Genomic DNA, 27,783 nt, shown 5'->3' with positions numbered 1-27,783 from the left:
AAACTTTAAAACTATAAACATAGGATAAAACATTTCTAAATTACATTCGAGAGGGAGAGAGAAATTTTATTTTCAGTCATTTTTTAAAACTAATTAAGAAATAGAAAATAGAAAATCTGGGAAATACAACTTCTTAAAAAATCTTTTCCTTCTATGTAACTATTATCACCTCTGACTTGTACTGACCTTAGAATTAGACAAAAAAAGGGAATCATGACATACAAAAATCTTTATCTAAAGAATAGGAGTTTATATTAAGCTGTAGGAATGTTTTTCCTTTATATTTTTATATTCAAATCAGAGAAAACCCTAAAAAAAAACTATTACATATAACCTAATAAATATGATTGTATAACTAGAGCTGTTCAATTCCTTGGTAAAAGGTGCTTTGGAATAAGTGAGCGCATATACCAAGCATAAGGTGACCAACCGTCCTCCTTTAGGGAGGACAGTCCTCCTTTTGTAAGTTCTGTCCTCCCTTGAAAAGTGTCCTCCTACATGTCCTCCTTTTTGATATTTGGAGACTAATCTGCAGGGCTTTTGTTTCTCATAGAAAGCTCAGAACGGCGTTCTGGCACCTTTTTTTGATGTTTTTTTTTCAACTTTTGCATGAGCTGTGCTACTCCCGCTATTGGCTTTTGAAAGCCAATAGGAATTGCTGCTGAGCGCGCCAAAACACCCGGCTGGCAAACTTTGCACATGCAAGTTGTCTGTATTATTGTTGCAATGAATAAAATGTTTTTATTTACAATATTTTTTTCTTCAATTTATTTGTGTCCTCCTTTTCATTGTAAAAAAGTTGGTCACCTTAAGCAAGCTCCTCTTTTCATATTGTTAAAGCAGCCATGTCTTCTTCCAGGATCATGAGGCTGTTCTGAAAACTGCTCCAAAGCAACTTCACAAACAGCCATTCAAGCCTGGGAAAAAGATAGGGATGCTTTAAGGATCTGAAAAGACCCTTTTTTATGTGTTCCCACACATTCAAAATCCTTCTGAAACAATGGCAAAGGCTTAATTATAACCTTGCTTACTGAAAATGTGGAAATGAAAGCAGTATAGATGGAAATGCGTAATCATTTTTATTAAGAAAAAGACACAATTCACTCACCCATTTCCATCTGTTTTTCAAACATAAAGTTCTAAGAATATGTATATAAGAAAATATATGTATACACACATACAATTCCATATTCACTGAGACCAAGATCCCGTCCCTATGCAAATAAATATACTTGCAATATGTGTTTGTGTGTGTGTGTGTGTGTGTATGGGGGGGACAGAGAGACAGAGAGACAGAGAGTGTCAAGGAACATTTATAAAAAGACACAGAATGGGAATGTGCTCAGGTGACATGCTAATCAACAGCCTGCCTTCTGAAACATCCACTCAAACCCCTATTTCTCTTTTTATTTATTCAAAGTAACCACAATGGGCTAAAAAATGACATGGTGTGAAATGAAACCGAAGCATTGAAGGGAAAGGAATCAGCCATGAAGAAAAATGAAAAAGGAGTAGGATTCTATGCTCTGCAAAATGCCATTTTTGCATCAGAATATTTAACATTTAGAATATTTAACCTTTAATAGTTTGTTAGCCTACATCTGCTTGATGGACAAAATACTGTACTGTATATCTTTCTAGATGTAGTATTATGTTGTTAACTTCAACAAGCACAAATACAGTTTTACTACATATAGTATATCCTTACAGATTCCTGAAAGAATACTAATTACATAGAACAGTAGTTTTTAAACTGTTTCAGGCAAATACCTTTTTTCCTGGACTTGAATAATGCCATTAACACAGAAAAAAAACCCCAACTTTATTGTTTTCACAAGCATCTTAGCAATGCCAGTCCCAAATTGGGTCCTCGATTTAAAAATTAGCAATTACTCCAGAATATACCCCAGTTTAAGATCCACTGACTGACTAAGTGAAAACCTTGACTTTAGAAGTGATGTCTAAAATCTAAAATGGTATAGGTTGGACTAGAAGACCTCCAAGGTCCCTTCCAACTCTGTTATTCTGTTCTATTCTGTTCTGTTCTCTGCACCCTCTTCCCTTAGTAATTTCTTCTCTAGTTCATGGATTAAAGCCAATTTTCACTGGACCATCTATCATGCAGGCACTGCTGCTCTGCTTCTGGGTACAACCATTTTAAGTAAAGAACTTGCATGAACAACAATGTAGATTTTCAGCTGATTTTATCACCACAGGAATGTTTGAATCTCATTGCAGCCTTGAGAATAAAAATGCTTTTTTTTCTTTTCTTTTTTTTTATCTATAACTCACTTTACATAAAAGTCAGGCAAAACACCTCATTATGATAAGAAAACTGGTGAAAGAAGGACCTAAAACAGATTCATGTATATTCTTTGCATATAAATAGATGCTACTTCCCTATCTTTACTTACACTGGTTCTTTTACAGTGGGAGTACTAGGCAGGGGGTTGGGTGGGGGGTTGGACTAGATGACCTATAAGGTCCCTTCCAACTCTGTATTCTACTTCCTTACATAGCAATTAAGTCTATTTTAGGAATAAACAGTACCTACTTTTTTGGAGGAATGTAATCATATCAGAATTATAGTCATTTAGAACTGATGATAGGACTTCATGCCCTTATCTTAAGGATCCATGGATAAAAAGCAATGCTGGTTAACGCAAGGAGAAGAAACATGGTCAGTGCCAGGTCCTCTGGTTGGTCAGTGAGGAAAATATATTGAAGAAGGGGAGGTGTTGAAGAAATGTTAAGGCAAGGTCCGATCTGAAATCCCCAGACTTCATATGAAAAGTTCTTCAAAAATAAAATAACTGTAATATTTCTTGCAAAATATATTAATATATATCAAGTGAGGTGGAACCTACATTGCACGTAAATTAATTTCTGTCAGAACCAATCCCATACATCAATCTACTAAAAATCACTGAATTCAACAGAAACGGTACAACAGAAATATGCTACCTATACATATTTAAACAATTTGAATAACTGTTTGAATAAGAGAACTGAAGTGTATACCTGTTATTGTCTAAATAACTATAAAACAGTCAGCAGAGAAACGTATGGAAAGAAGAATTAAAAGCAGTCATCTTACCTTTCATTCCAAACTTAGAGTGTCTTCCAAACTTGAGAATAATGAGCATAATAACTAAGCCAGTGCACACCAGTGCAGCAATCCCCACTACAACATACACCTAAGAATAAAACAAGCAACAATAAATCAAACTGCACAATTTTTTCAAGTTTCACTATTCTAATAATATTAATTAGATTATTTGCTATTAATATTAATATAATATACTGGCAACATTCTTAAACATATAGTATGGGTGTGTGGAGGGGGTTTCTTCCATTCAATCATGTCTGATTATCAGAGGCTGCCCGGACAAGTCCCTGCAGTTTTCTTGGCAAAATTTTTCAGAATTGTTTTGCCATTGCCTCCCTTCTAGGGATGAGAGAAAGTGACTGGCCCAAGGACATCCTGCTATCATTGTGCCTAAGGCAGGACTAGAACTTTACATAGCTCCTCTAACTTGGCATCTTCTAAATGTGCTTGGACTACAAGCACCAGAACTCCGAGCTTACTAGTAAAATCAAAGGATAGACATCTGGAGACCGTAATCCAAGCTCAGGAGAAAGACACAATGCTGCAGAAAATTAAATGAACGAAATGTGAACATGATTTTAAACTATGATGTGCCAACCTTTTGGTCATTTCAATTATTTCAGGGTGCACTGCAGCCTTTCAGTTAGCATTATGCTTTATTTTACATGCTAAAGAAAACAAGTTCAAAGTGTAAATGAAAGCTACATTCTTGTGGCTTGGGAGCCATCATTTCTTAGTATCAGCTGAAATGCATGAATCAAATTATGTAAATAATGCTATGTCTAAATTTGATCAGCTTGTCCTTAAAAAATTGCCTTCACGTTACAAAACGACAGCTAAAAGCTCCAGGGTACATGCAAAATAGTGTCTTGTTGCAAGCTAAAATATCCTAGGCCAACTAGATTCTTACTCAGAAAGTCTATTGTGATTACAAACCAGGAAATGATGTTTATACTTACAGTGATGCTATCTTCATTGTCTTTGTTTGACACATCCGTAGAAGTAACTTGATTACTATTATTTGTAGTGTCTTCAAAATCATTTGTTGGTGTTCCATAATCTTCTAAGAGAAAGAACATATTTATTTTCTTTCAGTATTGTAAAGTTTTTTTGTTTGTGTCTGCTAAAAAAGCTAAACGCATACGATTAAAATTTGCAAAGATCTTGGAACACACTGTTCAATTCTATCTGCTTATTTTCCACGTTGCTATATGACTTGTTTAGGACTGTAGGTGCATGGAAGTCAGAATGAAGATTATGGGAAATAACGGAAGAGATGTGGAGATATTTAGAGGGAGGGAGAGAAGCTACACTCATATATACTATGAGACAGAATACTAGACAAAATGGAGATACCTGTAGAAAACTGTGGAAATATTCATGATTGCCTGAGACAACTGAAATTCCCTAGCTTTTTCTGCTGCTTCTGACCTGCTATTGTTTGTGGGTTCTGTGTATATTTTTAAATCTGAAAAAGGAACCTATTTTCAAACAAAATGCAAAGATTTTAAAAGTTGTGGGAGTATTTTTAATGTAGTAAATCTGGGAATGTTTAAGATGGGATATAATAAAATCTATTAATACAATAAAAATTAAATTATTGCACAATGCAGAAACATTCCAAACCGGCAAAAAAACTAACTTCCAGCTAACATACCATGCAATAGGAAAACAATTTAATTCGTGTAGGAATCTGAAAGGACAAAAGAATAATTTTTTTGAAAAGCTCTTCAATAATTTCCCCATTAATTTTCTTCTAAATGTCTTTAACTGATATAGAAATGTGATGAAATAAAATTAAGACTGCATAAATGAGAACGTGAGAGAAACAAAATTCACAGATTGGTCTCTCCCTGGTGTTAGGTGGGCCAGAATAGCAATATTGTGAGGAATAATGCTGCCTTTTGAGAAATGCTAACTATTTAAGGTCAGGATTAATTATTTAATCCAATCAAAATAGGAATGGTTTTGATTCCTTCAAAATTCACTGTAATTCTGTGATGTGACTTGGATATCAAGTAGTTGAGAAGATTGTAGTGTATGGCCCATGCAAAGTACAGATCTTCCAAACAAAACATTTCTTAGCTCTTCCCTCAGTGTAGAGCAGGGGTCTTCAAACTTGGCCCTTTTACGAATTGTGGACTTCTACTCCCAGAATTCCTCAGCCAGCCATGCTGGCTGAGGAATTCTGGGAGTTGAAGTCCACAAGTCATAAAAGGGCCAAGTTTGAAGACCCTTGGTATAGAGAATAAATCAACCTTCTCTAGTCTGGTGACTCCAGATGTATTGAGTCTATACAGATCTGTTGGCCATTGCAGGCTTATTTCTGCAAAGCAATATTTGCATTTTGGAGAATTTTACTTGGTAGTAAAGATTCCCAAGTGTTAAAATGGAGGAGGGGGAGAGAAGGATTGGTTTCCAGTATCGACTCTACTAGGTTGTTTTTTTTTAAGTCAATCTGCTCCTGAAGGTGTTAGACAGGCGGCCCTATCTGACTACACCAGATTTTTTTTAAGAGTGGAGATTGGTGAGAAGTTCCTTTTAAAAAGGAAAAGGCCTTCAGCCTAGCCTTCCAAACCTAGTAGTCAGAAATTTAGCCCATGACCTATATGTATTTTAAAATTTAAAAATGCAAACACAGTTAAAGCCACTTGCAGAGTGTATTCCTGACAGGCTTAATTAGCAAGCACAATTCCTCTCAAGATTCAAGAAAGTCATAAAATTCAAAAGCAAGAGTGAGGTTATTGTCACATCAAACTTCCATTCTTTATCATTTCTTAATACAGCCCAAAACCTATGTTGCTAAGTGAGAAATTTGTTGTGAGTTTTGCCCCATTTTTACGACTCTTCTTGCTACATTTGTTAACTGAATCACTGCAGCAGTTAAGTTAGTAACATAGTTGTTAAGTGAATCTGGCTTCCCCATTGACTTTGCTAGTCAGAAGGTGGCAAAAGGTGATCACTTGACCCCGGGACACTGCAACCGTCATAAATGTGAGTCCTGAATTTTGATCACATGATTATAGGGAAGCTGCATTGGTCATAAGTGTGAAAAATGGTCATGTCACTTTTTTCAGTGCCATTGTAACTTTGAACAGTCACTAAACGAACTGTTGTAAGTCAACAACTACTTGTATATAGGTTTTCTCCAAATAAGTGTCTTCTTAGAAATTACAGGAGTTATAAATGAATGGCACAAGTAGGAAATGGTTACATTACTTTATACGAACCTAAAATATAAAGGGCAAACAGAAATATCTGATCATATGGATTGAGTCAATTTTGAAAACTAAAAATAAATAATCATAATGTTCGGTGCAATTATATAAACATTTAAAGGAATATTTAGTTTCCCGTTGTATCAAGTGGTGCAAAATGTTTTCTGTTAATGCATTGAAAATTATACAGCTTGAATTCATTCTTTTATATAATTTTAATGACTTTTGGGGTGGGAGAGAATGATGTTTCCAGATCTAAGACTAGAAATTGAGCAAGCAAAAATAATAATTTTACTCGTACAGATTCTTTGTCTTATTATTAGAGAATCACTTTAAGTAATGTCATTCTTTTCCCAAACTATATAAAACGTTTTGACTTTTCTGAAATATCTTCTTCCCTATCATTTATCTTTTAGCAAGTTGATTTGTGTTGCTGGCAATTATTTTAATATTACATTTGACAGCCTGGGGAGAGGGTGGGAAGGAGGAAGAAAAAGAAGTCGGTGAAACTAACTGAACTGCTATCTAAATCAGGATTAAGTGTGATATTAGCCCTCTATAAACCCAACCACTCTCCCTTTTCCTCTCCTCTTCTAAGATGAGAACTTTAGATTTCAGTTTAAGTCTTTTCTAATTTTTGTATAAACAATCTGAAAACATGTTTCACCATACTAAATAATATAAAAATACCAAGTATATAGAAATATAAAATCTTGAACAGTATTTTAATGTGCATTGCTTCTATAATCTATTTTAATCATTAAAGGAACTTATAAACTGCCCCAAATATGACATTTCCTGGGCTGTTAAAATATTTAAAACCATAAAGGTTCAGAGCTAAAGAACCAAAACAGTGTATATTTTGTTTTCTCTTATTTAAATTAGAATTCTAGCACTGAATTTAATGAAGTTTTGCCATCTTAAAGGATAATTACTTATTGGTCAAATTTACATTCCACTAGAGTAAAAAATATATTCAGTTGCTTCACGGGAGGAAAGAAAATGCAACTGTTTCCTGGATTTGTCCAACATTTGTTGTCTAGGGAGTCCAATATGCACGAGATCCCTTCACATACCTAGTGCCACCACAACTCCATTGTGTGATGATTGCAAAATGCACCCAGCCAAGGGGGAAAAGGGATTTTCTGATGCTGTGCTATGAAGATAATTGTAAGAGAGAGCAATGGTTGATATAAATGCAGTGCTGCTAGGCTTAATTGGGGAGGATATATTAAAGGTCTTACTAAAATCTATTTCAGATGAGGGCTATTTTCTGTTAGAAAGCACAATTTCTATTGGTATCCATCACTTTCCAACAATATTATAGAACAAATTGATTTTAGCACTAAGGAAAGACAGGGAGGAAGCAAAACAACGTATGGTCCTTTATTCAATGGCCCTGGAATGCTAACTAATATTAAAGGGGTGGAGAAGGGGGTAAGAAATGAAGATAGAGAATAGGGAGAAAAGAATGCATGGCTGAAATCCGGAACAGAAAGAGTTCCATATTACAGTAGTTTTGTTGTCTATTCCTTTTGTTTATAACTTTTTAATCTTTCCATGAATCATTTATAATTCAATATATACAATTTTAATGATATGGAATAAAGCCATATTCCTTTAACATTTATGCTGACTGATTCACAATTAAAAATATCGATTTATTTATCAGGATTGGGCAGCTTTCCTACTTTGGCAGCAGATACAAGGGTGTATAGAAACATTGTTTAAGATGGACTTTCAAGGATGAATGCAATTATACAAAAATATAGAATTTTAAATATCACTGCATTGTAAATAATTTTAATTAGTATGCGAGTCCTACATATTATTAGTATTTGAGCATGTGAGAAAAAAAATAGTTTATTGATCTTATGAAACAGTCCCAGTCCAATGATGTGTCAATTAAGTCTGTATCTCACAAATCAAGCAAATAAAATTATGGATTCCAAAGCTAATTGAGAACTATTTAGTGTTCTTTAAAATAACAATTCCATTAGCTTAGATATTCCTGCCATTTCTCAGGCAGTGAAGTTTACTCCATATCTTTAAAAAGCCCTACTTACAGATAGATATGTATAGGATTGAAGCCTTAACTTTCTTTATATATAGGAAATTATGATAAAGTTAGCAGACAAAATTTGTATAAAAAGCTGAAAATTCAAAGCACCTTGAAATTTAAACTCTGAGAAATAAACTAATTTCTGATTTATCAATAACACTGGATATATCACATTGTACAACTTTTGTTCCACATTGTGAACTGAAATTAGTAACAACAAATAAAAATGGATTATCTCATATTAATTCAATATGTTTTCTCTTTAGAATGAGAGGCACTAAGATCTCAAAAGTAAAACAAGAGACATTGTCAAGATTGATCAAAATATAAAGAAATTTAAAAATTGCATAATCTTTCTATGAAGACCTAAGAAACTGGAATGGGGATTTTTTTTACTATTGTATCACAATGAATTTATTATTATTGCATAATCATATCTTCTGCCAAAGATTCAGAAGTGAACTACTGGTTATGACATGACATTTTAAATGAATATGATGAGGAAAATTATTGGATCCTGCAACATTATCCTGGGACACATGTATTCACCTTCATTCGTAAAATTATTCTGATTTAGAAAAGTCAGCAGGATAGCACATCATTTTTAATGAAAGAATTAAGTATATGTCAACATTTCCAAAGTTCAAAGTATTGACACTAAAAATGTTAACCGTGGCTGAATCATGCCCATCATAAACATTTCTAGTGATATTTAAACAGCATGCAAATCATATCGGAGTATAATATCTATCTTCTCTTTCAAACATTTAATTACTACATGTTTATATATATCTACATATATATATATATGTATAATAGAAAAGGAAAATATACCAATGTAACCAGGATGATCATAGAACGGACTACCTATAGAACAGAAAGAAAAAGAAATATATCATAGCGAAACAACATGTGTAATTGCATCACATTTACATTTACTTTATATTTAATGTAGCACTGACCTTACCATTGCCAGAAGCAAATGATTAATTCTAAAATTTCCTGGCCATGGGAGCAAAATTCCAAATCAAAAGTGATCCCTTTTATACATAGCATTACTTCTTCTTACTGCAGCCTTTGCATGACCTCAGATCTGGAATGACATCCTGTTCTCCAGGATGGAACTGAGTGCATGAAGGATGACTGTAGTATAGAGAAAAGATTTACTCCATTGTTTGGCACAATTGTATTTCACTTTGATAATATACTAATTCAACAATGTTCATAAAATTAGAATTCAGATTTTAATTGGGATCATTTATATCTATAATTATGAAACAATATTTTCTGAAAGAAAGAAAATAATACAATAGTCTGAATAGTTCCACTCCAATCCTTAATGCAGACTTCCCTTACTTAGTTCCTTCCATGTATGTTGCAATACAATTTCCATAATTCACAATTAATAAAATCTGACAGCTACAGTACAATATATTTAGGAAGATACCATGTTAGGGAAGGTTGTGATACTAAACATGTGTCATACATTACACTTTTTTTTTTAAAAAAGGTCATTCATTTGAAATCTGCTGTAGAAATTTAAGTGTTAATCTTGAAAATAAAAGATTTTCAGTCCATAAATCAACATCAAGAAAAAATACACTTTTTACTAAAGATCAACAAAGACAATTTTCTTTTATAATGTTACTGTTACAAGATTAGCCTAATTTAATAAGACTGTCTCCCCTCCCCACTGCACTCCCAATTATCTGATGAACAAATAAATCCAAACATGTAATGTGTTTGCATTAGAGATGTATCCTAGCTTGGAACACTCCAAGTTCTGAAAAAAAGCCACACCATATTCTAGTGCTTTGTTCAGAGCTTGGAAAAATTTTGAATGTTCCAACATATCACATTTGGGTTGTTTTTGTTTTTAAATTCCTTAACATATATATAGACTTGGAAAGTGCATAATAATAAAATAATAGGCACAGCTACTTAAGGAGAGGTTAAGATAGAGTGAAAGTCACATGCTCAAAAGATTTGAAGCCATTTTGGAATGTTGCTCCTGGAATGGAGAGAGAAGTTAAAGACTGTAGTCAGATTTTTGAGATTGAAATTTATAGGTGAATATATTGTTGCATGCCTAGACAATTGTTCTTCCGTCTTATGCTCTAAAGTTAATAATACTATGTAGGTTAAGTAATTAGTTAAGCAAGAGGTTAAGAGGAAAGGAAAAAAGTATGAGAGAGATTCCTCTCCCTCTTGTGTTTTTCATTTACCTTTAATTATACTTCCACATCTAGTTCCCTCTATTCCTCCAAACAGCTCCCAAATAAGAAGTAGTTCTTTATTTGAGGAGAATTCAATTAAATTATTGTAACATGTTGGTACACAGTGCATATCATTTTCCTGATACATGTACATATTGGTTATTGGACTTTCCAACTACCCAAAAGAGGGTGATTGAATATCAAACCCTACCCTCACCCTCCAGACTATCACCAGGCACTTACAGTTTATCAAAACATTCATTAATTGGCACTGATGATGTGGCTAGGCCCCATCGCTAATTCACCCAACTTACATAGTGTATACTGCCTCTAATGTTATGTGCTGTTCAACTGAGGACATTTGGAAAGGTCAACCAACTAGACATAGAAAAAAAAAGACTTCTCATTTCCCCATAGCTAAATTTCCTATTGTTTTACATTCTTTGCTGTGAAGAAATTGAAGTTGAGTTTTAAGTTATGTAGCTGCCCAATGTGTAATTTGTTATGTTTTCTTTTTTAGGCACACTGCCAAGTGTAGAAATCTGCCTCATGTATATGTTGTACAGATAATATTGTTCTGCTTTTCAGCTTTCACACTGCCAAATGCGAGCACTATGTTGCTTTAGTTTTATGTGGAGCTTTACAAAAATATTATGTAAGAAAAAAACATATATTTTGCTGTTACAACATGATAAATGGGTTGTGCTGAAATTCATCTACTGGTGCCACTCTTTTGCTGAGATCAGTTCTGTGGCTGTTGTGCAAGCACTGGCAACAGAAGGCATTGAAACAACTGTTGCTTACACAATTTGCATTGGAAATTGTTATAATGTTGAAGAAAAAATTAAAAATCATTTCTTTGATCATTTTTTTTCTGTACATCAGGTTGTACGCAGACTACTATGCCACCTAAGACACTAAACGAGGGAGTAAAAGGGTTCAGATTGTTCAGATGGCAAAACACTTGAAATATTTCAATTTCTGTTTGTCAGAAGACGATCCACTCAAATATCCTTAAGAGATATGTTCTGAGTGGGACTGTTTGTTTCTGAGCCAAGAACACAATTTCTTGCTTTGTATTCACCCCTACTTTGCACCCGTTTCAACTCATGCAGGTGGCATCCTTTTTATTTGTACTCTTTTAATTATTTCTTGATCATTTTACTAATCACTAGAGAAAATAAATGCATACCATAATATATGTTATGTGCCTATGAGGAATTCTCACATGAGCTTGCTTAGGAGACTCTGGGTTGCCTACCTGTAAGTTCTGTCTCATCTGGGGTTGGAAACCAGCATTCCACGTATTGCTCTGTGGAGGAAGAGCTCTGTGAGCTTACTCATGAGACACTAAAGTGCCTACCTGTAAGACCTGTCCCACCTGGTCTTGAGCTTCAAAGGGCAAGGCCCTACAAGCTTTTCCAGAAAAAAAGGGGGGGGCTGAGGTCCACTCAATGCCTGAAAGGAAGACTTTAGTTTACGCACACTGACTTCTTCTGATAACTATTTTTATGGTGTCTTGTCTTTCTTGGGAAAGGAAGGGGTCTACAAGACTTAGCAGAAATTTGAGAACTCAGTTTTTGGTGCAACTGATACCATGTTATGGTATCATTTTTTCAAATAGGGGAACCATTACATGAAGGCAAGGGCACACTAATGCCATTAGAAGGTTTCTGTCATTTACTGACATACACTGTATGCTAGTCCTCTGACATGAGCTGGGGAAGGTTCCCAAAGGCAACAATAAACACATCCCAGTGAGGAATCCAGGCCCAAATGATCTTTCCGTTTCTCTTTTTGACTTATTCCAAATTTTTAAAAGGGTGATTTTATTGTTAGTTGTAGCTATCACTAAAATTCTCAGAACTTGCCAACAGAAGCCAAATTAAAAACAAAACAAAACAAAAACATAGGAATATAACAAGTGTTTGACTTTTCACATTTGTTTCAAAAACCTTTTTTCCTCTCCTACTTTAAAAGTAAATTGGTATTCTAATCCTCTATTCCTTATTTTAGAAACTTTTGGAACAATTTCAATAATCATAATAGTAAAAAAAAATATTACTGCCTGCTCTGAATAAGAACAGAAGCCAAACTTAACCTCAAAATTTTGTGCCCAGACCAAAAAATATTTCTTCTGTACAGCTTTATGTACATATTTTATATTAACAAATTATCTGGATAATGAACCTGTCTCTATGTCTAACTGGTTTAAATATTAGTAATAAAAATTACATGTAATTACATTTGAAACATATTATTATTCTCTAACATAAATTTGATAGTTTTATATGAAAAACTAGTGCAATTTTAGAACATTCTAAAGATGGTTTGAAATATAAAAAGCAAAATGAAGCCAATACTTTCTTGAAAAAAACTTGCATATGAAAGTTCTGAAATAGTACGGGAAATTAGAAATTAATTTCTTTTCCCACTTAATTTCTTTTCCCACTTAATTTCTTTTCCCAAGTAATGGAGAAGGACGGAATGAATTCCCTTCCTATGTTGCACTTCTCTGTTTAGGGTTAATTGTACAATTTTCCTCTTGGCCAGGGACTTACAATAAAATGGCTGGTTGTAGATTGTTTATTGCGTCCCATAAACCACTGACAATAAAAGGCTCTTATTTGCTTAATAGTCCTATTGTTATATCTGCATAGTTCTAACCATTTTCTTAGTCATAGTAACATGCAACAATAGACTTTAACAGACAGAACATTGTTACTAGATATTATGCATACCTATTGAAAGATTTACATAGCAAACGTTAAGAATAATTAATTACCTGTCTCTGTCAGTACAGAATCTTAGCACACATTATGACTGTTTTCATCTTTGAGATAAAACTGATCTTCTGAGTTTGATTATGATAATTGCACTTAAAAAGTGGATAGATTTATCTTATAGCCTTTAAATCTGCAATTTTGTACATACTTTTCAAGGTTCAGTGAGAATATGCCTCACTAAACTCAGTGAAACTGACCTCTGAGTATACAAGTATAAGATCACACTGTTATTCAAGTATTTGTCAGTTCTATGATGACATAAAATCAATTCTAATCTCAAGGAGCATATTCCTGCTCATTAAACATCCAGTAACATTTAATGCTAGCACGTAGGCATGGAAATGAATATAATACCAGGGTGTGGGTCTACTTGTCATGTTTCATTGTGCAGAATGTACAATTTACAATGACAATGCAAAGAAACAATAGCCATGCTACGATTCCAAGAATGATTTGTATTCATCTTAAATAGCAACAAAAACTTTGAATGTAATCACAGCAGATTTTATCTTTTCACATTTATCTTTATTTACATAATGGGAAAAGATGGACAAATACTGTTTATTCTAATGTCCTTTTAAAATGCTGATAATCAAACTACATAGCAAAAAATGAATTTTAGTTTCTGGCATACTAAATTTAGGTCAGAGCCGAAAGAAGCAGCACATTTATCATGTTAAAACATATTCCTGCAGGAGTGAGGACACTGGGTACAAGTTTATCTATCCCATTCAGGACTCTCTCCCCCACTTTAAGCTAAACTTTGCAGTACAGGAAGTCTCATAGGGCTGCTTTGTAGGGCAATGAAGATATCGTACATTAAAAGATGAAATATGATTTAAAGCATCCAGTGCAGAACACTGCTGGGAATACCTTTAAGGCAAATCATAAGTAGCTGATATTTACTTATACCATAAGTACTTAAGAACCATAAGTAACCTCCAGAAATTGTGAGTACTCCAACATTGGAGGTGTTTAAGGAGAAACTGGACAACCATTTATCTGAAATGGTATAGGGTCTCCTGCTTGATCAGGGAGTTGGACTAGAAGACCTCCAAGGTCCCTTCCAATTTTGTTTTTCTGTTCTGTTCTGAATCCCAAACTATCATATATCTGCAAAGCACATTTCCAGGATATCAAATATTTGACAACTATCCCAAGATGCCATCCTTGTCTGTACAAGATCCAGGTCAAAGTATTCATTATTATGCTTGAAAAGTACAATGCAGGGAACAGAGAGCACACCTTTGCAAAATTTGAACTAATCTATTGTAGTTCCTTATTAGGGATATTATAGTCACCTTGCAGGGGAGATGGGTGGCATAATTACGTTCCATGCATAAACTATTCCAGGTGCAGAAGTCAAGGAGATTTTGTTAAAGTCAATGATATATTAAGTGGAGTAATAAAGCCATTAATACATTTTATGTATCATTTAGGTTAGTCTTCTTCACCAGGACAGAGTTTTGGCATTAGGCATCAAGCACTACTCTAACCCTATACCCTTATAAGTTGCAAGATAAAGAGAATAAGGCTTCTAACACTCTCTCAGTTCTGTCCACATTCAATCCACTTTTATTTCTTTTCCCTTTATGTACTGCCATTTTTTTTTCTTGAGGGGAAGAAAAAATCTTATTCAGCCTTCCCCAAGCTGGTTTTCTCCAAATGTATTACAATACAACTCCCATCATGCCCCAGCCACCTTAGACCATATAGCCAGGCAACCTCTAGTCAATTAATTTACCATTTTTTTCTTTTAAAGTGTCCCCATAGTGTTACAAATTTATAGATCATTTCACCACTATGATTGCATTTATGTGATCTATTCATCACAGAAAAAACAAAAAAAAATCCCAGCATTCTTAGAGTTTCCTATAATTAATAATTCTGCTAGCAGTAGTGATAAAAAGGAAAGATGATATGACTTAAATCACATTTAATTAAAATCACAGGTAAGAAATGCAATTAGCTTTAAGTATATCTGAAAAGAAGACTTAATTGTTTTTATTCAAAAGGTTTTATTCAAAAGTAATTTCACATTGAGGAAATTATGCTATATCCATCTGATCTAATCAGTTACTAAAAGTAGACCCTGATGACTGATGATAAAAAGAAAGTAAAAGTTAAGCAAGCAAATGGATGGAAAATGCTCCCTTCAGTGGCAGTAATATACTTTTAATCTTGTACTGCAATATTGGAAACAAGAAAATATTACTTTTATTATGAATTTAACCATATAAGAATAATCTATTATTGGCTAAAAATCCTAAGCAGAAATACTTTAAGCTATCATAGAAAGTTAATTGCTGTTCACTCAGAGGAAGATTATATTATACTTGCATATTTTTGCTTTTTAGCATATTAATCATCTGACCTTTTATCTTAACAGTACAAGGGATTAAAATTTTCTTCACTCTTCTAAGTAAATAGATGAATGCTTAATTTTCAGTGACATTATTACACCTAATGCTACAATTATATATAAAAAAACCTACTTAATGCTTCAACAATGTTCTAATTATATTATTACTTACTACCTCCAGGATCTTCCATAAAATAAGCAGAGATGTTGGCTTCATCTTTTCCATATTGATTCTGTGCCACCAAAGTATAATTGCCATTGTTGACATGCGTAGGATTGTCCAGCTGGAGGCAGCCATGATATTCTGTCCGATTGGTAACATGAATTTTGGTCCAGATATATTCTGATTCATTCAGTTTAGCCCCATCGTGCAGCCATGTCAAGACAGGTTGTGGATTTCCCCTCACACTGAATGGAATGCACCAGTGATGGTCCGAATACGGTATTTCAAGAAATGTGATATTTGGTGCAACTATAATAACAATGAAAAAAACCCTGAGTCTTTCATGTATTCTCTTCTTTGTCAATCAGTCAGCTTGTTCAAATAAAACTAAGATACAAGTAGAAAGGTAGAATGAATGGAATTTGAAAATAATTTTGTTTGGGTATAATAATAAATGAATTATCTAGGAGACGAGTTGCTAGAATAGGACCCATACCACCTCTATTGACTACCACACCATTGGTGGGTGGTGGGAATTGATTTGGGGGCTTCTCTGGGAATCAGGACAGCTGTGCATTTGCTCTACCAGATGCCTCCTGATTTAGTCCCTCCATTTCATATTCCTTTTCTAAGGTTACTATCAACACTAAGAACTGGCAAATTTCAGTAGTTGGTGAGAGACAGTCTTAGAAAGTGCATCTCCTTTAAGAACAGACTACTTTAGAGGATGGAATAAGAAATAATTTTAAGATTGACTGGAACATCGTCTGTTAATGGCATTTACCCCACTGCTGGCATTTACCAATATCACTTGCTTAATGACTGATGTAATAATAGTAATAAATACACTGAATCCTATAGCAAATTCAGATGAAGAATTTCATTGGTATGATGGCATAGTAATTATGGCTATAAGTCATTGAGAAGAATCAGAAAAGAAAAGGATACAATTCTCAACCTAATTTACTTCTTGCAAATATTTTATAAATGATTTCTCTTTCTGGGAAATTCCAAAATGTTAGTTCCCAATTTTTTCATTAGGCTACGATTTTCTGCATGAAAATTTTGTATAAAGTTATTTACATACAGAACACGGTGAGGTCGACGGAAGCTTGGTCTTCACCCACAGTATTTTCTGCTATACAGTAAATCTGTATGCCACTGTCACTTGATGAGACATTCTTTATAGTAAGAGAAGCTGGGTTCTTATTTGTATCACTCTAGAAGGAATGCAAAAAAACAGGCTTAGAGAATTTCCACTGAAAACCAAATACGATCTTCTGCATACTATTAACGCCAACAAATGTACTTAACTAATTTACATAAGAACACTTTCAAAACCTTTATACACTACTAATATGGATGGAACAAACACCGTGTAAGCACTGCATGTTTTGTGAACCTCTTTGCAGATAGACTATTATGCTCAGTCCACCTTGGATGGCAGCTGGACAACATCCAGCATGGTGAACAAGGTGGTGCCTCCTATGATACTATGGGCTTGTAGAATCCAGGGAGTAGAAAAGGGTTTTGGTAGTTTGACTTTCCCCATTATTCAGCTTGTTTCATGCCCTTCCCAGCTCCTTAAGAAGCAAAGCAAGACATCCAGGTGATTTCAGAAGATAATTAACATTTCCCTGAGAAAAGATATAATGTCATCCATTCTAAAGCAGCAGGTAATTATGCATTCTCTTTTGAAAAAGTTGAAAAAGTTATATTTGGACCCAAATGTTCTAGATAACTTTACCCAGTTTCTAATCTTACCTTTTTAGGGAAGGTTATTCAGAAAGCAATTTAAAATCAGTAACAGAAGATTCTACTGTAGAAGTCATTTTCTAGATCCTTTGCAGTCACAATTCAATATGGGATAGAAATGGTACTAATGGTACTAATCACTCTAGTCAATAAGTCAGGACACAGATGAGGGAAGTGTCCCCCCCCCCATTAGACTTCTAGATACCATTTGATACAATTCACTATGATAATTTTATATGCTATTTGCAAGGACAGTAGTTAGATAGTAGATAGTAGACAGTGTCCCTTTTTCGCACTGGTTTAGTTCTTGTGTGAGAATGATGAAATTAGTGGAAAGTGGAGAAGCACTCAAACCCTTGGGTTCTCTGATGTGAAAATTCCTCAGGATTCAGGGCTCTTTGTTTTAATATTTAGCACCTCTGAGAAACAATTGGCGGAAGTTCAGAAAGAGGTGTGATTAATATGCTTATGATACCCAATTATAACTGCCACATGGCAATGCAACAGAAGTCCTGAACCAAGAGGCTAAAGGTTCATGAGATGAAACAAGCTGAACTTTAATCTCTACAAGTTGTTTTTCATCAATAAATAAAGACTATCCTATCAATAGTGGTCATAGTAATTACTCTGGATTGGGATGTGCTTTCCACAAAAAAGGTGGTTCATGAGTTGGAAATCCTTTGCTTAAATGACAGGTAGAATCTGGCACCAGATTGCCTAGAATCCTGTCTGCATCAAGGAAATCATGATGATATTAACTCATCACCATTCGTTGGACTATTGTAAGGTAGTCTACATGGGTTAGTATAAAATGCAGTGCCAAGACTCTTAGCAGAACACTTCCACTACTGCAGAATGACACCTATTTTAAATGGGCTGCTTAGTTGCCAGTTGCTTTCCATGGCCAATTGTCTCTCCCAACCCATTCTCCAGAGTTAGGTCCAACCCCAACCTTCCTTATGTTCTTAAAGAAGATGAAATGTAGCCTCTCCCACCATCCAAGATAAATTAATGCCTGCACAAAACTTGAGTTTTGCCATTGCTAATACACATACTTTAATATTAAAATCTTACCTCATGTTTTGAAACAATATTACTGAAAAGCCAAATTATCGTTGGTGATGGACTTCCTGTGGCTTCACAGTATAAAGTGATAGTTTTGCCTTCAACAATCGTGAGATTTTGTGTATTCAACCTGACTGAAGGCATGCCTAGAGGGTAAGACAGAAATATTTTTATACCTGAACATATACAGTATAGTATATGTTTGTCAGTTCTCAGAAATTAACAGCAATATTTTGGCGCATCAAAACAGAACTTTATAATAAATAGAGGACCGATTAATTTGTTGAGACAGCCTCACAAAGGTAAAAGGACTTCATTCTACTGACAGTTTCATGTGGTAGCAGTAACTGCTGGATGCTATCCCTGTCTGAAGTAAAACTTTTTAAATATCTAGTATGAAGTATTTCTTTTCTCTATTCACCTGCTTCCTTATTGCATTCAGTTAAATATGTTTATCAAAATATGTAAAGGAAATTTAGATCACGTGACTTACTGGATTATTCTCCATTCCTCCCAAGTGAAGACATCTACAAACTAATCCATTCCTCATAGTAAAAGTGACCACCATGGAGTAGTCTATCATTAGATTACAGTTTAAAATACTCAACTATGCCACCGGTGGGGACTATAGGCACCAAAGATTATTCTTAAAATCCTTTCCCTTTCCCCAATATTTGGAGGAAATCTCTCCACAAGATCTAGAACAGGCCTGGATTTATTTTAGTTTTGTGCTTGCTTAAAACACACAACAAATACTGACTTGTCATTTCCAACTCCACGCCTAATTTTGTTTTTTCCTGGTCACTCTGGAAAAAGTAGGCTCCTGTTTTAACTGTGTGGAATATGTAAAAAAAAAAAAAAAAGGAATGATTTCTGAATTCATGCAACATGAAAGTTTGTTCGTGTGTAAAAATTCTACTGATTTCTTGTAACCTGGCTATATGCTGGTGCCACCAAATATACCCAAGGAAATGTGTATACATATATAGGAACCAATAGACTTTACAGCATCCACTGATAAAATTTCATCAGATCCATTTAACTAATGTTTGATGTTTATGTATACAGTTGGATATAAAATATTTTACATTAAACATAGAAAAATCTTGTAGAGAAGCTTTTTTTTCCTCATTGCTGATATTGAAAATTAATACTTGCCCATATAACTATTATCCATTCCAATTTACATAAAAATTCTCAAGGACTATGCAATAATATGTTGACTACTATTATGTTCAATGGTGGGATCCAGCCGGTTTGCACCACTTTGGCAGAACCGGTAGCTAATTTTTTGTTGCCCGGACCCAGAATGGACTTCCGGAAGCGGCATCCACACAGAGAACCGGTTGTTCACATATTTGAATCTTACCACTGATTATGTTCCTCAGACAGGGATGTTCCCCCTTTGTGAGATGTCCTTGAAAATATGTTATCTGTTTTGTAGTATAGCTGCCTAGTAACTTGTGAACATAATGAAAGTTGGAAATATATTTTTTCCATAAGAAATAAAATTAAATGTGATACTTTTGGAATGACGACCAAGATGATAATCTGAGCCTTTGTAATTTTCTTCTTCTTTCAAAATCTGTACACTTCTTTTTAAAAAACAAAATATGAAATTATGTTCTGATACTGCTACTTCAGTTTGTCATTTGGAATACTACTTCATAAGGTGAATCTTGTATTGTATGTATTTGACAATGAATATGTACACAGAAATTTCCGATTACGGGCTAATGGACTGCTGCGGATCTCAACTATCCATGCAGATCTGAAGTCCTGTTTATTGATTTCAGAAAGTAAAGGCAAAGATCATGCTAGTTACAATTTAAGTAACAAAATGGAACAGCATAACACTGTCATTATGTCACATAATCTTCTAGCTACACAACTACAGTATATTTGCAGCTGAAAACTTAAGGATGGGAAGAAACTGAGAGAAAACAGACAAGGTTTTCATACATACATACATCTCTCAAGAGAGGGAAAAGGAAATAAAAGTCTCCAAAGGAGTTACAGGAAGGGTCGTGTTGGAGTCAAAGAAGGAGAGAGAAAATATGGCTAGCAAATAAAGTGGATTTAGGCACATTCAGGTTGCTAAAGATATCTACGTTCCTGTGAGATGGAAAATAATCCACAAAGATTCAGCAGAGTGTTATCTATGCATGGAAAACAAGAAGGTTTATGATATCATCCCCCAGTGCACATTTTCCAAAATTCCAAGCAGAAAGATGACTGAATGATAAGTTGCTGATTAACTTTCTGCTAGTCACACATACACAAAAAATGCCAGGTAAGTCTAACAGAAGCCTACCTAAATACCTATGTCCCTAACAAAAGGGACACAGCAGCAGAAGTGTTGCTTTTGGAGGCAAGGGGGCCGTTTTGCAGAGCTATCTAATTGGGGGGGGAGTCAACCTGTTAGAACACTGAATGCCCTTCTTCTGTGAAATGTTATGAATAAATAAAATCTGAACTGAAAGAACCTCCTTTCATCCTGCCTCTGAACAGCTCCACAAGCTTCTATTCAAAATACAGTATCAGTCAATTTGCACTAAAAAAAAATCAAGAGATTGAGAATGCTAAAAATTCAGGGCAGACAAAACTAGCAGAAACCTTTAACTTAAAGTAAAAAGAAGAGGAAGTCGTAGATGTTCCAAACTGTGAAAAACGACACTCTTTTTTGTACCGTAATTTATTACTTCACATTTACAAAATACTCTGAACCCTGCTGAACAAGTATGTAACCTTTCAAGAGCATATTTCAAGTTCATTTATGTGAGGGTATGATTGAGACAGAATGTGAGCAGTATTGAAATAGTAATATTAGAATCCTCAAAATCTCTCCTGGAAACAAGCCGTACCCTAACTATGTAAGGCTTATTTTTAAGAAAATATATACAAGCTCACAGTCAATAATAGTCAAAATAACTAACTCCACTTAACATGTTGAGGGGCAGAGGACCGAGAGCTACAATGAGCAAAACTATTATTCAAAATGGATGTACTATGGATTAAACAGCTCAGTGAGGCTGTTCAGTTTTCTATAGCAAGAGTTTGCATGTGCTGCTACAAGCCATTGTCAGCCAAAAAGGAGCTCTGATAGAACCAAACTTGTATTTGTTTCTTACTTAACCAGTCCTCTAAAATTTATGCCCAAACTTGCCTAAATCCAAGCTACTTAAAACAATTCCATTCTACGCTGATTTTCTCAGCTTGATATTGTCGCAACCATTTTGAAAATCATAGGTGAGATTATTGGGCTTCTAAAATGCAGTTAAAATATTTGAATATATTTTAAAATGCTCAAGCACAGTTTAATGTCTATAAAACAGCATTTTTTTGCTATATCACAGGGACCTTATTTTCATAGATAAGTATTTTTATTGGTCTCAGATTTTTTTTAAGATCATGCTATTGATATGTTTTAATAAGGAAGCCATAATTCACTCAATAAGACTTACCATGTCACAAAACTTTGATTGGCAGTTATCTAAACTGGAAGAAAACTCTGTATGTGAGTTGCATGTTTATTATAGCCTCTTCCACAGCTTTCGGTAACTGGAATTACTAGACAAACTCTCAAGAGCAAAATTAAACAAAACATCCATTAAAATCCTAGTGCTGAATATATTTTTGAACCTGGTTTACTGCATCTATATTTTAATACAATAAGGTGCATTACACATAAAATATCTCCATGGTTGCAACTGCACAAAGCAAATAACAACACTGCAAACTATATACGCACAAGAAATGAAAAATGGGATTGCATACTAATTAGTTTGACAACAGGAGAGAGCATCTCTAAATATAGAAACACTGCATAAGATATTAGTTGTTTTTGTATACCCTCATTCAGAGGCCATTTTGCATAAAGCATTTGGCATTACCTAAAAGGCTTGCATAGTTAACTTAGATATAATGCCCGCTATAAATAGTACTTTGGTGTGATGTACACAACAGTGAAGGCAAAATCTCCTCATGAGTCAAGCTCAAACCCTGGTGACTCCATGGAACTATTAAGGGAATCATTCTGGTAAAAATACAGGAGTGGTGGTTTGCCATTATTTATTTCCAGAATCTTTCTAGAAAAACTGATTTAGAATTTTCTGGTTACATTTCCAAATATGTACTAGTTCAATCCTACTCAAGTTTCTAAAATCAGCCAAAGTAGTGATCTCTCTAGATCAGGGGTCCCTAACCCCGTCCATAGACCGGCACTGGTCCATGGCATGCTAGCAACCAGGCATGCAAATAAGTGAAGCCCCATCCATAGGATAAAGGCCGCATGCAAAACCACGCCCCCTCCAGTCCGTGGAAAAACCTTTCCCCATGGAACCGGTCTCTGGTACCCAAAAGGTTGGGGGCTGCTGCTCTAGATGATTCTTAGCTTATATGCTTCCATTTCATCCGAAGTTCATTTGTTTCCCTTAATGATAACCACATTTTTCAGATATGAATATTCTGAGAAACTACAATTAGTTAAAAAAAGGGAGATTCTGATCTGATCTTCACTGCCACACTTGTGGGAAGAATCATATAAATCAAAGCAGGTTGTCAATCTGAAGGCAAAAAATATTTATGACTCCGTTTCATAATTTCTGACTATGTATATCTCTTATAACAAGGTTGCATTCTTGTGCATCAATAAAGTACACATTTTCTTGAGTTGGGCTTAATTCCTAGTGACTATATGAAAACAACCGTGTAGTCTTCTTGAAAGCAATATAGAAGTAGTTTGCCACTGCTTTTGTCTATTATTTTTTCTCAGCTTCTCAGACTAAAGCCTTTGGATTTCCAAATGGTCTCCTATACAAACATATGCCTAATTCAACTCTGTTTAGCTTTTTAGGAGCAGCAAAATTCAGCTAGCTTTTTTCCCTATGTTTGTCATTTATATAATAAGAATCATTAAGTTAATTTTTCAGGTCAGGATATCTTTTGCAGAGTACAGCAAGCTCACTAGAGCTGATGTTGATGGGTACATAATGAAGTAAGCCACATGATATCCATCCAAAATCTGTGGAGAAGCAACTTGACCAACCTTCCATTCATCTAGAATCTTTTTGATTTATAGATATCTTTCTCTGTCAGTATTATGGCTGTACATGGAACTGTGTTGAAAGAGCAAACTATGATTCTGAGTATGTATAGATCTCAGGATCTTAGGAAAATATGCATCTGATTTAAGGTGCACCAGACAGGGGCTACATATGTGCCCATGTGTATTCCAAATAACTTTTACCATTCAAATCTAGACCTCTGCACAACTATAATCATTATAAAACTCTTCTGTTTTTATTCTAACAAAAACGCCCTATAAATAACCAAAGGTAATTTATAATCAGTATTATAAACAGAGATGGAGTATTATAAATAGGGATGTATTATAAAAAGAAACGGAAACGAAGATAAGCGCCACTCCCTATAGTTGGCAACAACTAGCGTAGTAAAATCCGAAAAGACTCCTTTACTTATTATAAACAGGGAAGCAGAAAGAAATAATTTAAAACTTTTCTGGTGCATCCATTCTTCCAAGCATTCCCTGATAAAAATAAGTAGGGAATATTGTCTAAAGTATCATGGATGTTGATATCTCTACTGTTTCAGCATAATCCTCTTTGTTAGATCTTTCTTAATTCAGTTATTATCTATCCATTGATGTCTCTTAACATTATCATTTCAAGGTTGCAATCTCCTAAGTTAGGAAATTGTTTGGTTGACTTCCCTTGTTCTTCTGTGTCTGTCTCCATTTTCAATATCTTTACTATTTCTTGTCTCTTTTAACAAGTTTTTGAAATTCTGTTTTAAGTTCCTTTCTGAAATCATATCTTCCTTGACTTTGTCTTCTCTTCTCTTCTGGGCAATGTTCACTGTCTGTTCTGACATCCAGTTTGCTTTATTCTATTTCTGGGGTAATCTCATTTCACATTCATCCTCAAAAATGCCTTTGATTTAATCCCACAGTTCCTTTGGTTCCCTCTCAATGAGTTCAAGACGTCAAAGCAATTCTGATGTTTTCTTTGATAACAGCTGGTATATCTCAAGATTGTATCGATAGCTGGTTGATTTTGTTCTTTTGTTTTGGCTTGGCTTGGGATATCAAACTGAGAGCACAGACTACTAGGCTGCATTGTCTTTTGTGGCAGAATCTTATCAAGGCATTCAGATGGGAAGATTTCTGTAGGATCTTGCCACCTACTGGTAAGGAAAGAAACTACAGGATATGTCTCATTTATTTACCTGAAATAAAATCAATATAACTTAAAATGAGAAAATATATCTTAGATTCTCAGAGAATATGGTAATGGAGACTTTTTTTAAAATTTAGATTCTTTTTGGCAAGAGAATATCTTGAATTTAAAGAAGTCTTCCTTTCAGGTAAATATCTAGTTGTTCATCTGCCTAGTATCTAAAAGTCTTGGGTTTAAAATAATCTTACAATGGTCCAAAAGCTTTAGAGCAATCTATGATTAGGGCAAACATTTCTGGGAAAGGGGAGGAGTACTTAATGCTAAAAAATGGGTTGGAAAGACAAGATAACTATAATTATTTCAATATGAACAATGAAGAGTTCTGTGCCATAATGTACATAAATATTTTTTCATAGGCTGATATTCAAATTGTTCAGTATTGTTTCCCAGATTTGGAAAATGTATATAACAGTATTTTCATGACATATAGCATTAGCTCATGAAAAACTATATGGGATTACGAATTCAAGTGTAATGGATTTTTTAAAGCAATGTTGGAGTATAGTGTTTTTTAAATTAAAATGTATAAAAACATAATCTCTGTAACATGTGAACCATATGTAGTATATAAAACATATGGCCAATATTACTTTCAATATTTCCAACAAATCAATGTTTGGCTTAAGTGTATCCTTTAAATCTTATTGTTAGAATTCGAAATTTATTGGGAGATTTAAGTTACTAGTTAAACCCCTAGAGACAAAGATAATATTTTGAAATAATGTTCTTAACCCAAATGAGGTTTCTGAATGTACATGACAAAATAAGATCCAATTGGAATTAATTTCATTCTTGCAGCAAGACTTGCAGTCACATTCATGGGAACTTGTTTAAATGAGTTATAATTCTGGCCTAAAGTAAATTATATCTCAAGGCATTGTGCAAATTGATAAATATTCCATCCATTCGAAGACATAACAGCCTCCTCTATCTTCAGACCAGGGGGATTTTACACGTCACTAGCTCCAGCATGATCATTTTAATATTTAGTCAAGATAGCAAAGAGCAAAAGTTCACCTTTAAAAAAATTGTTTAGCAAAAAGGAAGATAGGACATCAATGAAGAATTACAGAAGGCTTCTGCCAGAGAAGGAAGAAGTACTAGGAATGGAGAAAATATCCAACCCAATTCTCTCATGCAAGACAACTTGATTTTAGAGTGATTTTTAACAACAGTGTAATAATCTGCAACAAGATTATTATTACATGTCACTCACAGAAGAAAACAACCAAGAACAATGCACCTGCTATCTAGTGCAGCCCAGTCCAGTGCAGCTGAGTCCACTGGAGCTGAGCAATCAATTTCATATCCGCCCCCTGGAAGAAAGTATGCAGACACCCAGAGAAGGAACATCATCAAGTGTTCCTGTGATAGGAACAAAAGTAGCCCAGACTTCCCCAGGAAAAAAGGGCAAGTGTTGGTGATAGGAGACTCAGTTCTCAGGGGAACAGAATCAGCCATCTGTCAGGGGCTGCCACATAGAAGAGGGAGTCAAGCTATTCTCCAAAGCATCTGAAGGCAGCAACGGATAGAAACTAACCAAGGAGAGAAGTAATGAGAACTAGAACTAAGGAGAAATTTCCTGACAGTTAGAACAATTAATCAGTGGAATAACCTGCCTCCAGAAGTTGTGAATGCTCCAACAATAGAAGTTTTTAAGAAAAGACTGGACAAACATTTGTCTGAAATGGTATAGGGTTTCCTGCCTGAGCAAGGGGTTGGACTAGAAGACCTCCAAGGTCCCTTCCAACTCTATTATTATTATTATTATTATTATTATTATTATTATTATTATTATTATTATTATTATTATTATTATTATTATTATTATTATTATTATTATATCATCATCATCATCATCATCATCATCATCATCATCATTATGAAGTTTTAAACATGGACTTCATTAACATATAACATTTTGAACAGGAAATACAAGTAGTCCTCAACTTATGATTATAATTGGGACTATAATTTCCATTGCAAAGCAAGGTGGCAATTAAGTGAGTTGCACCTGATTTTATGACCTTTTGGCCAGTATAGTTAAGTAACTCTCTGCAGTTGTTAAGTAAATCATTCGGTCATTAAAAAAATCTCGCTTCCCCCATTGACTCTGATTGTCAGAAACTGACTGGCAAGGCCACAAATGGCGATCACATGACCTGGGACATAGCAACCATTAAATACATGCGGGTTTCCAGGGGCCCAAATTTTCGTCCCCTGACCGAAGAGACTCTGCAACTGACATTAAGTGTGAGCATCAGTTGTGAGCCACTTTTATCTGTGCAGTTGCAACTCTGAATAGTTGCTAAAATAATGGTTGTAAGTTGAGGATGCCTGTACAGTACTGAAAAGGTTTTGTCCAAACTATAATCTTTTTGAAGAATATATAGATACATAAGTATCCATATTGCTGCTACACAGATACATAAATACACATCATGCTGTTTCCATTTGGCATAAGCAACACTGTGCAAAAAGAAAGAAAGAAAGAAAGAAAGAAAGAAAGAAAGAAAGAAAGAAAGAAAGAAAGAAAGAAAGAAAGAAAGAAAGAAAGAAAGAAAGAAAGAAAGAAAGAAAGAAAAGCAGTAAGAAACTGAAAGCCCCAGAAATTGTCATGTTTTTCAATGACTTCCTGAAAACAAAAGCCTAGTTTACGCACTCTGCTTGGCACAAAAAAAATCACACTGTACTTCCCAAATTTTGCTCAATGTGACCTCTTCCACAGTTTCAATCAGAATTCTGTCAAACATCTTCACAGACATATTTAACAATCTAATCTCCCTGTAA

The 27,783-nt window shown here is 34.5% G+C and overlaps 1 protein-coding gene across 2 annotated transcripts in view; it reads right to left on the bottom strand.

The window, feature by feature from the left end:
* Positions 1-27,783, bottom strand: part of NTRK2 (neurotrophic receptor tyrosine kinase 2) — a 183,285-nt gene that overhangs the window by 120,871 nt on the left and 34,631 nt on the right. The window contains exons 6-11 of one of the 2 annotated variants that reach the window (XM_015823806.1): positions 18,746-18,882; positions 17,004-17,136; positions 15,926-16,225; positions 9,224-9,256; positions 4,069-4,172; positions 3,098-3,197 (exon numbers count right to left, since the gene is read on the bottom strand). In XM_015823806.1, coding sequence (XP_015679292.1) covers positions 3,098-3,197; positions 4,069-4,172; positions 9,224-9,256; positions 15,926-16,225; positions 17,004-17,136; positions 18,746-18,882 — 807 coding nt within the window. Of the gene's footprint in view, positions 1-3,097; positions 3,198-4,068; positions 4,173-9,223; positions 9,257-11,602; positions 11,609-15,925; positions 16,226-17,003; positions 17,137-18,745; positions 18,883-27,783 lie in introns of both variants that reach the window. The other variant, XM_029285647.1, reaches the window with a different exon arrangement.

The sequence above is a fragment of the Protobothrops mucrosquamatus genome, unplaced genomic scaffold, assembly GCF_001527695.2.
Source record: "Protobothrops mucrosquamatus isolate PMUCROS unplaced genomic scaffold, P.Mucros_1.0 scaffold1995, whole genome shotgun sequence".
Classification (NCBI taxonomy): domain Eukaryota; kingdom Metazoa; phylum Chordata; class Lepidosauria; order Squamata; family Viperidae; genus Protobothrops; species Protobothrops mucrosquamatus.
Note: the sequence above shows the minus strand (reverse complement) of the source record. Positions and strands in the feature narration are given on the sequence as shown.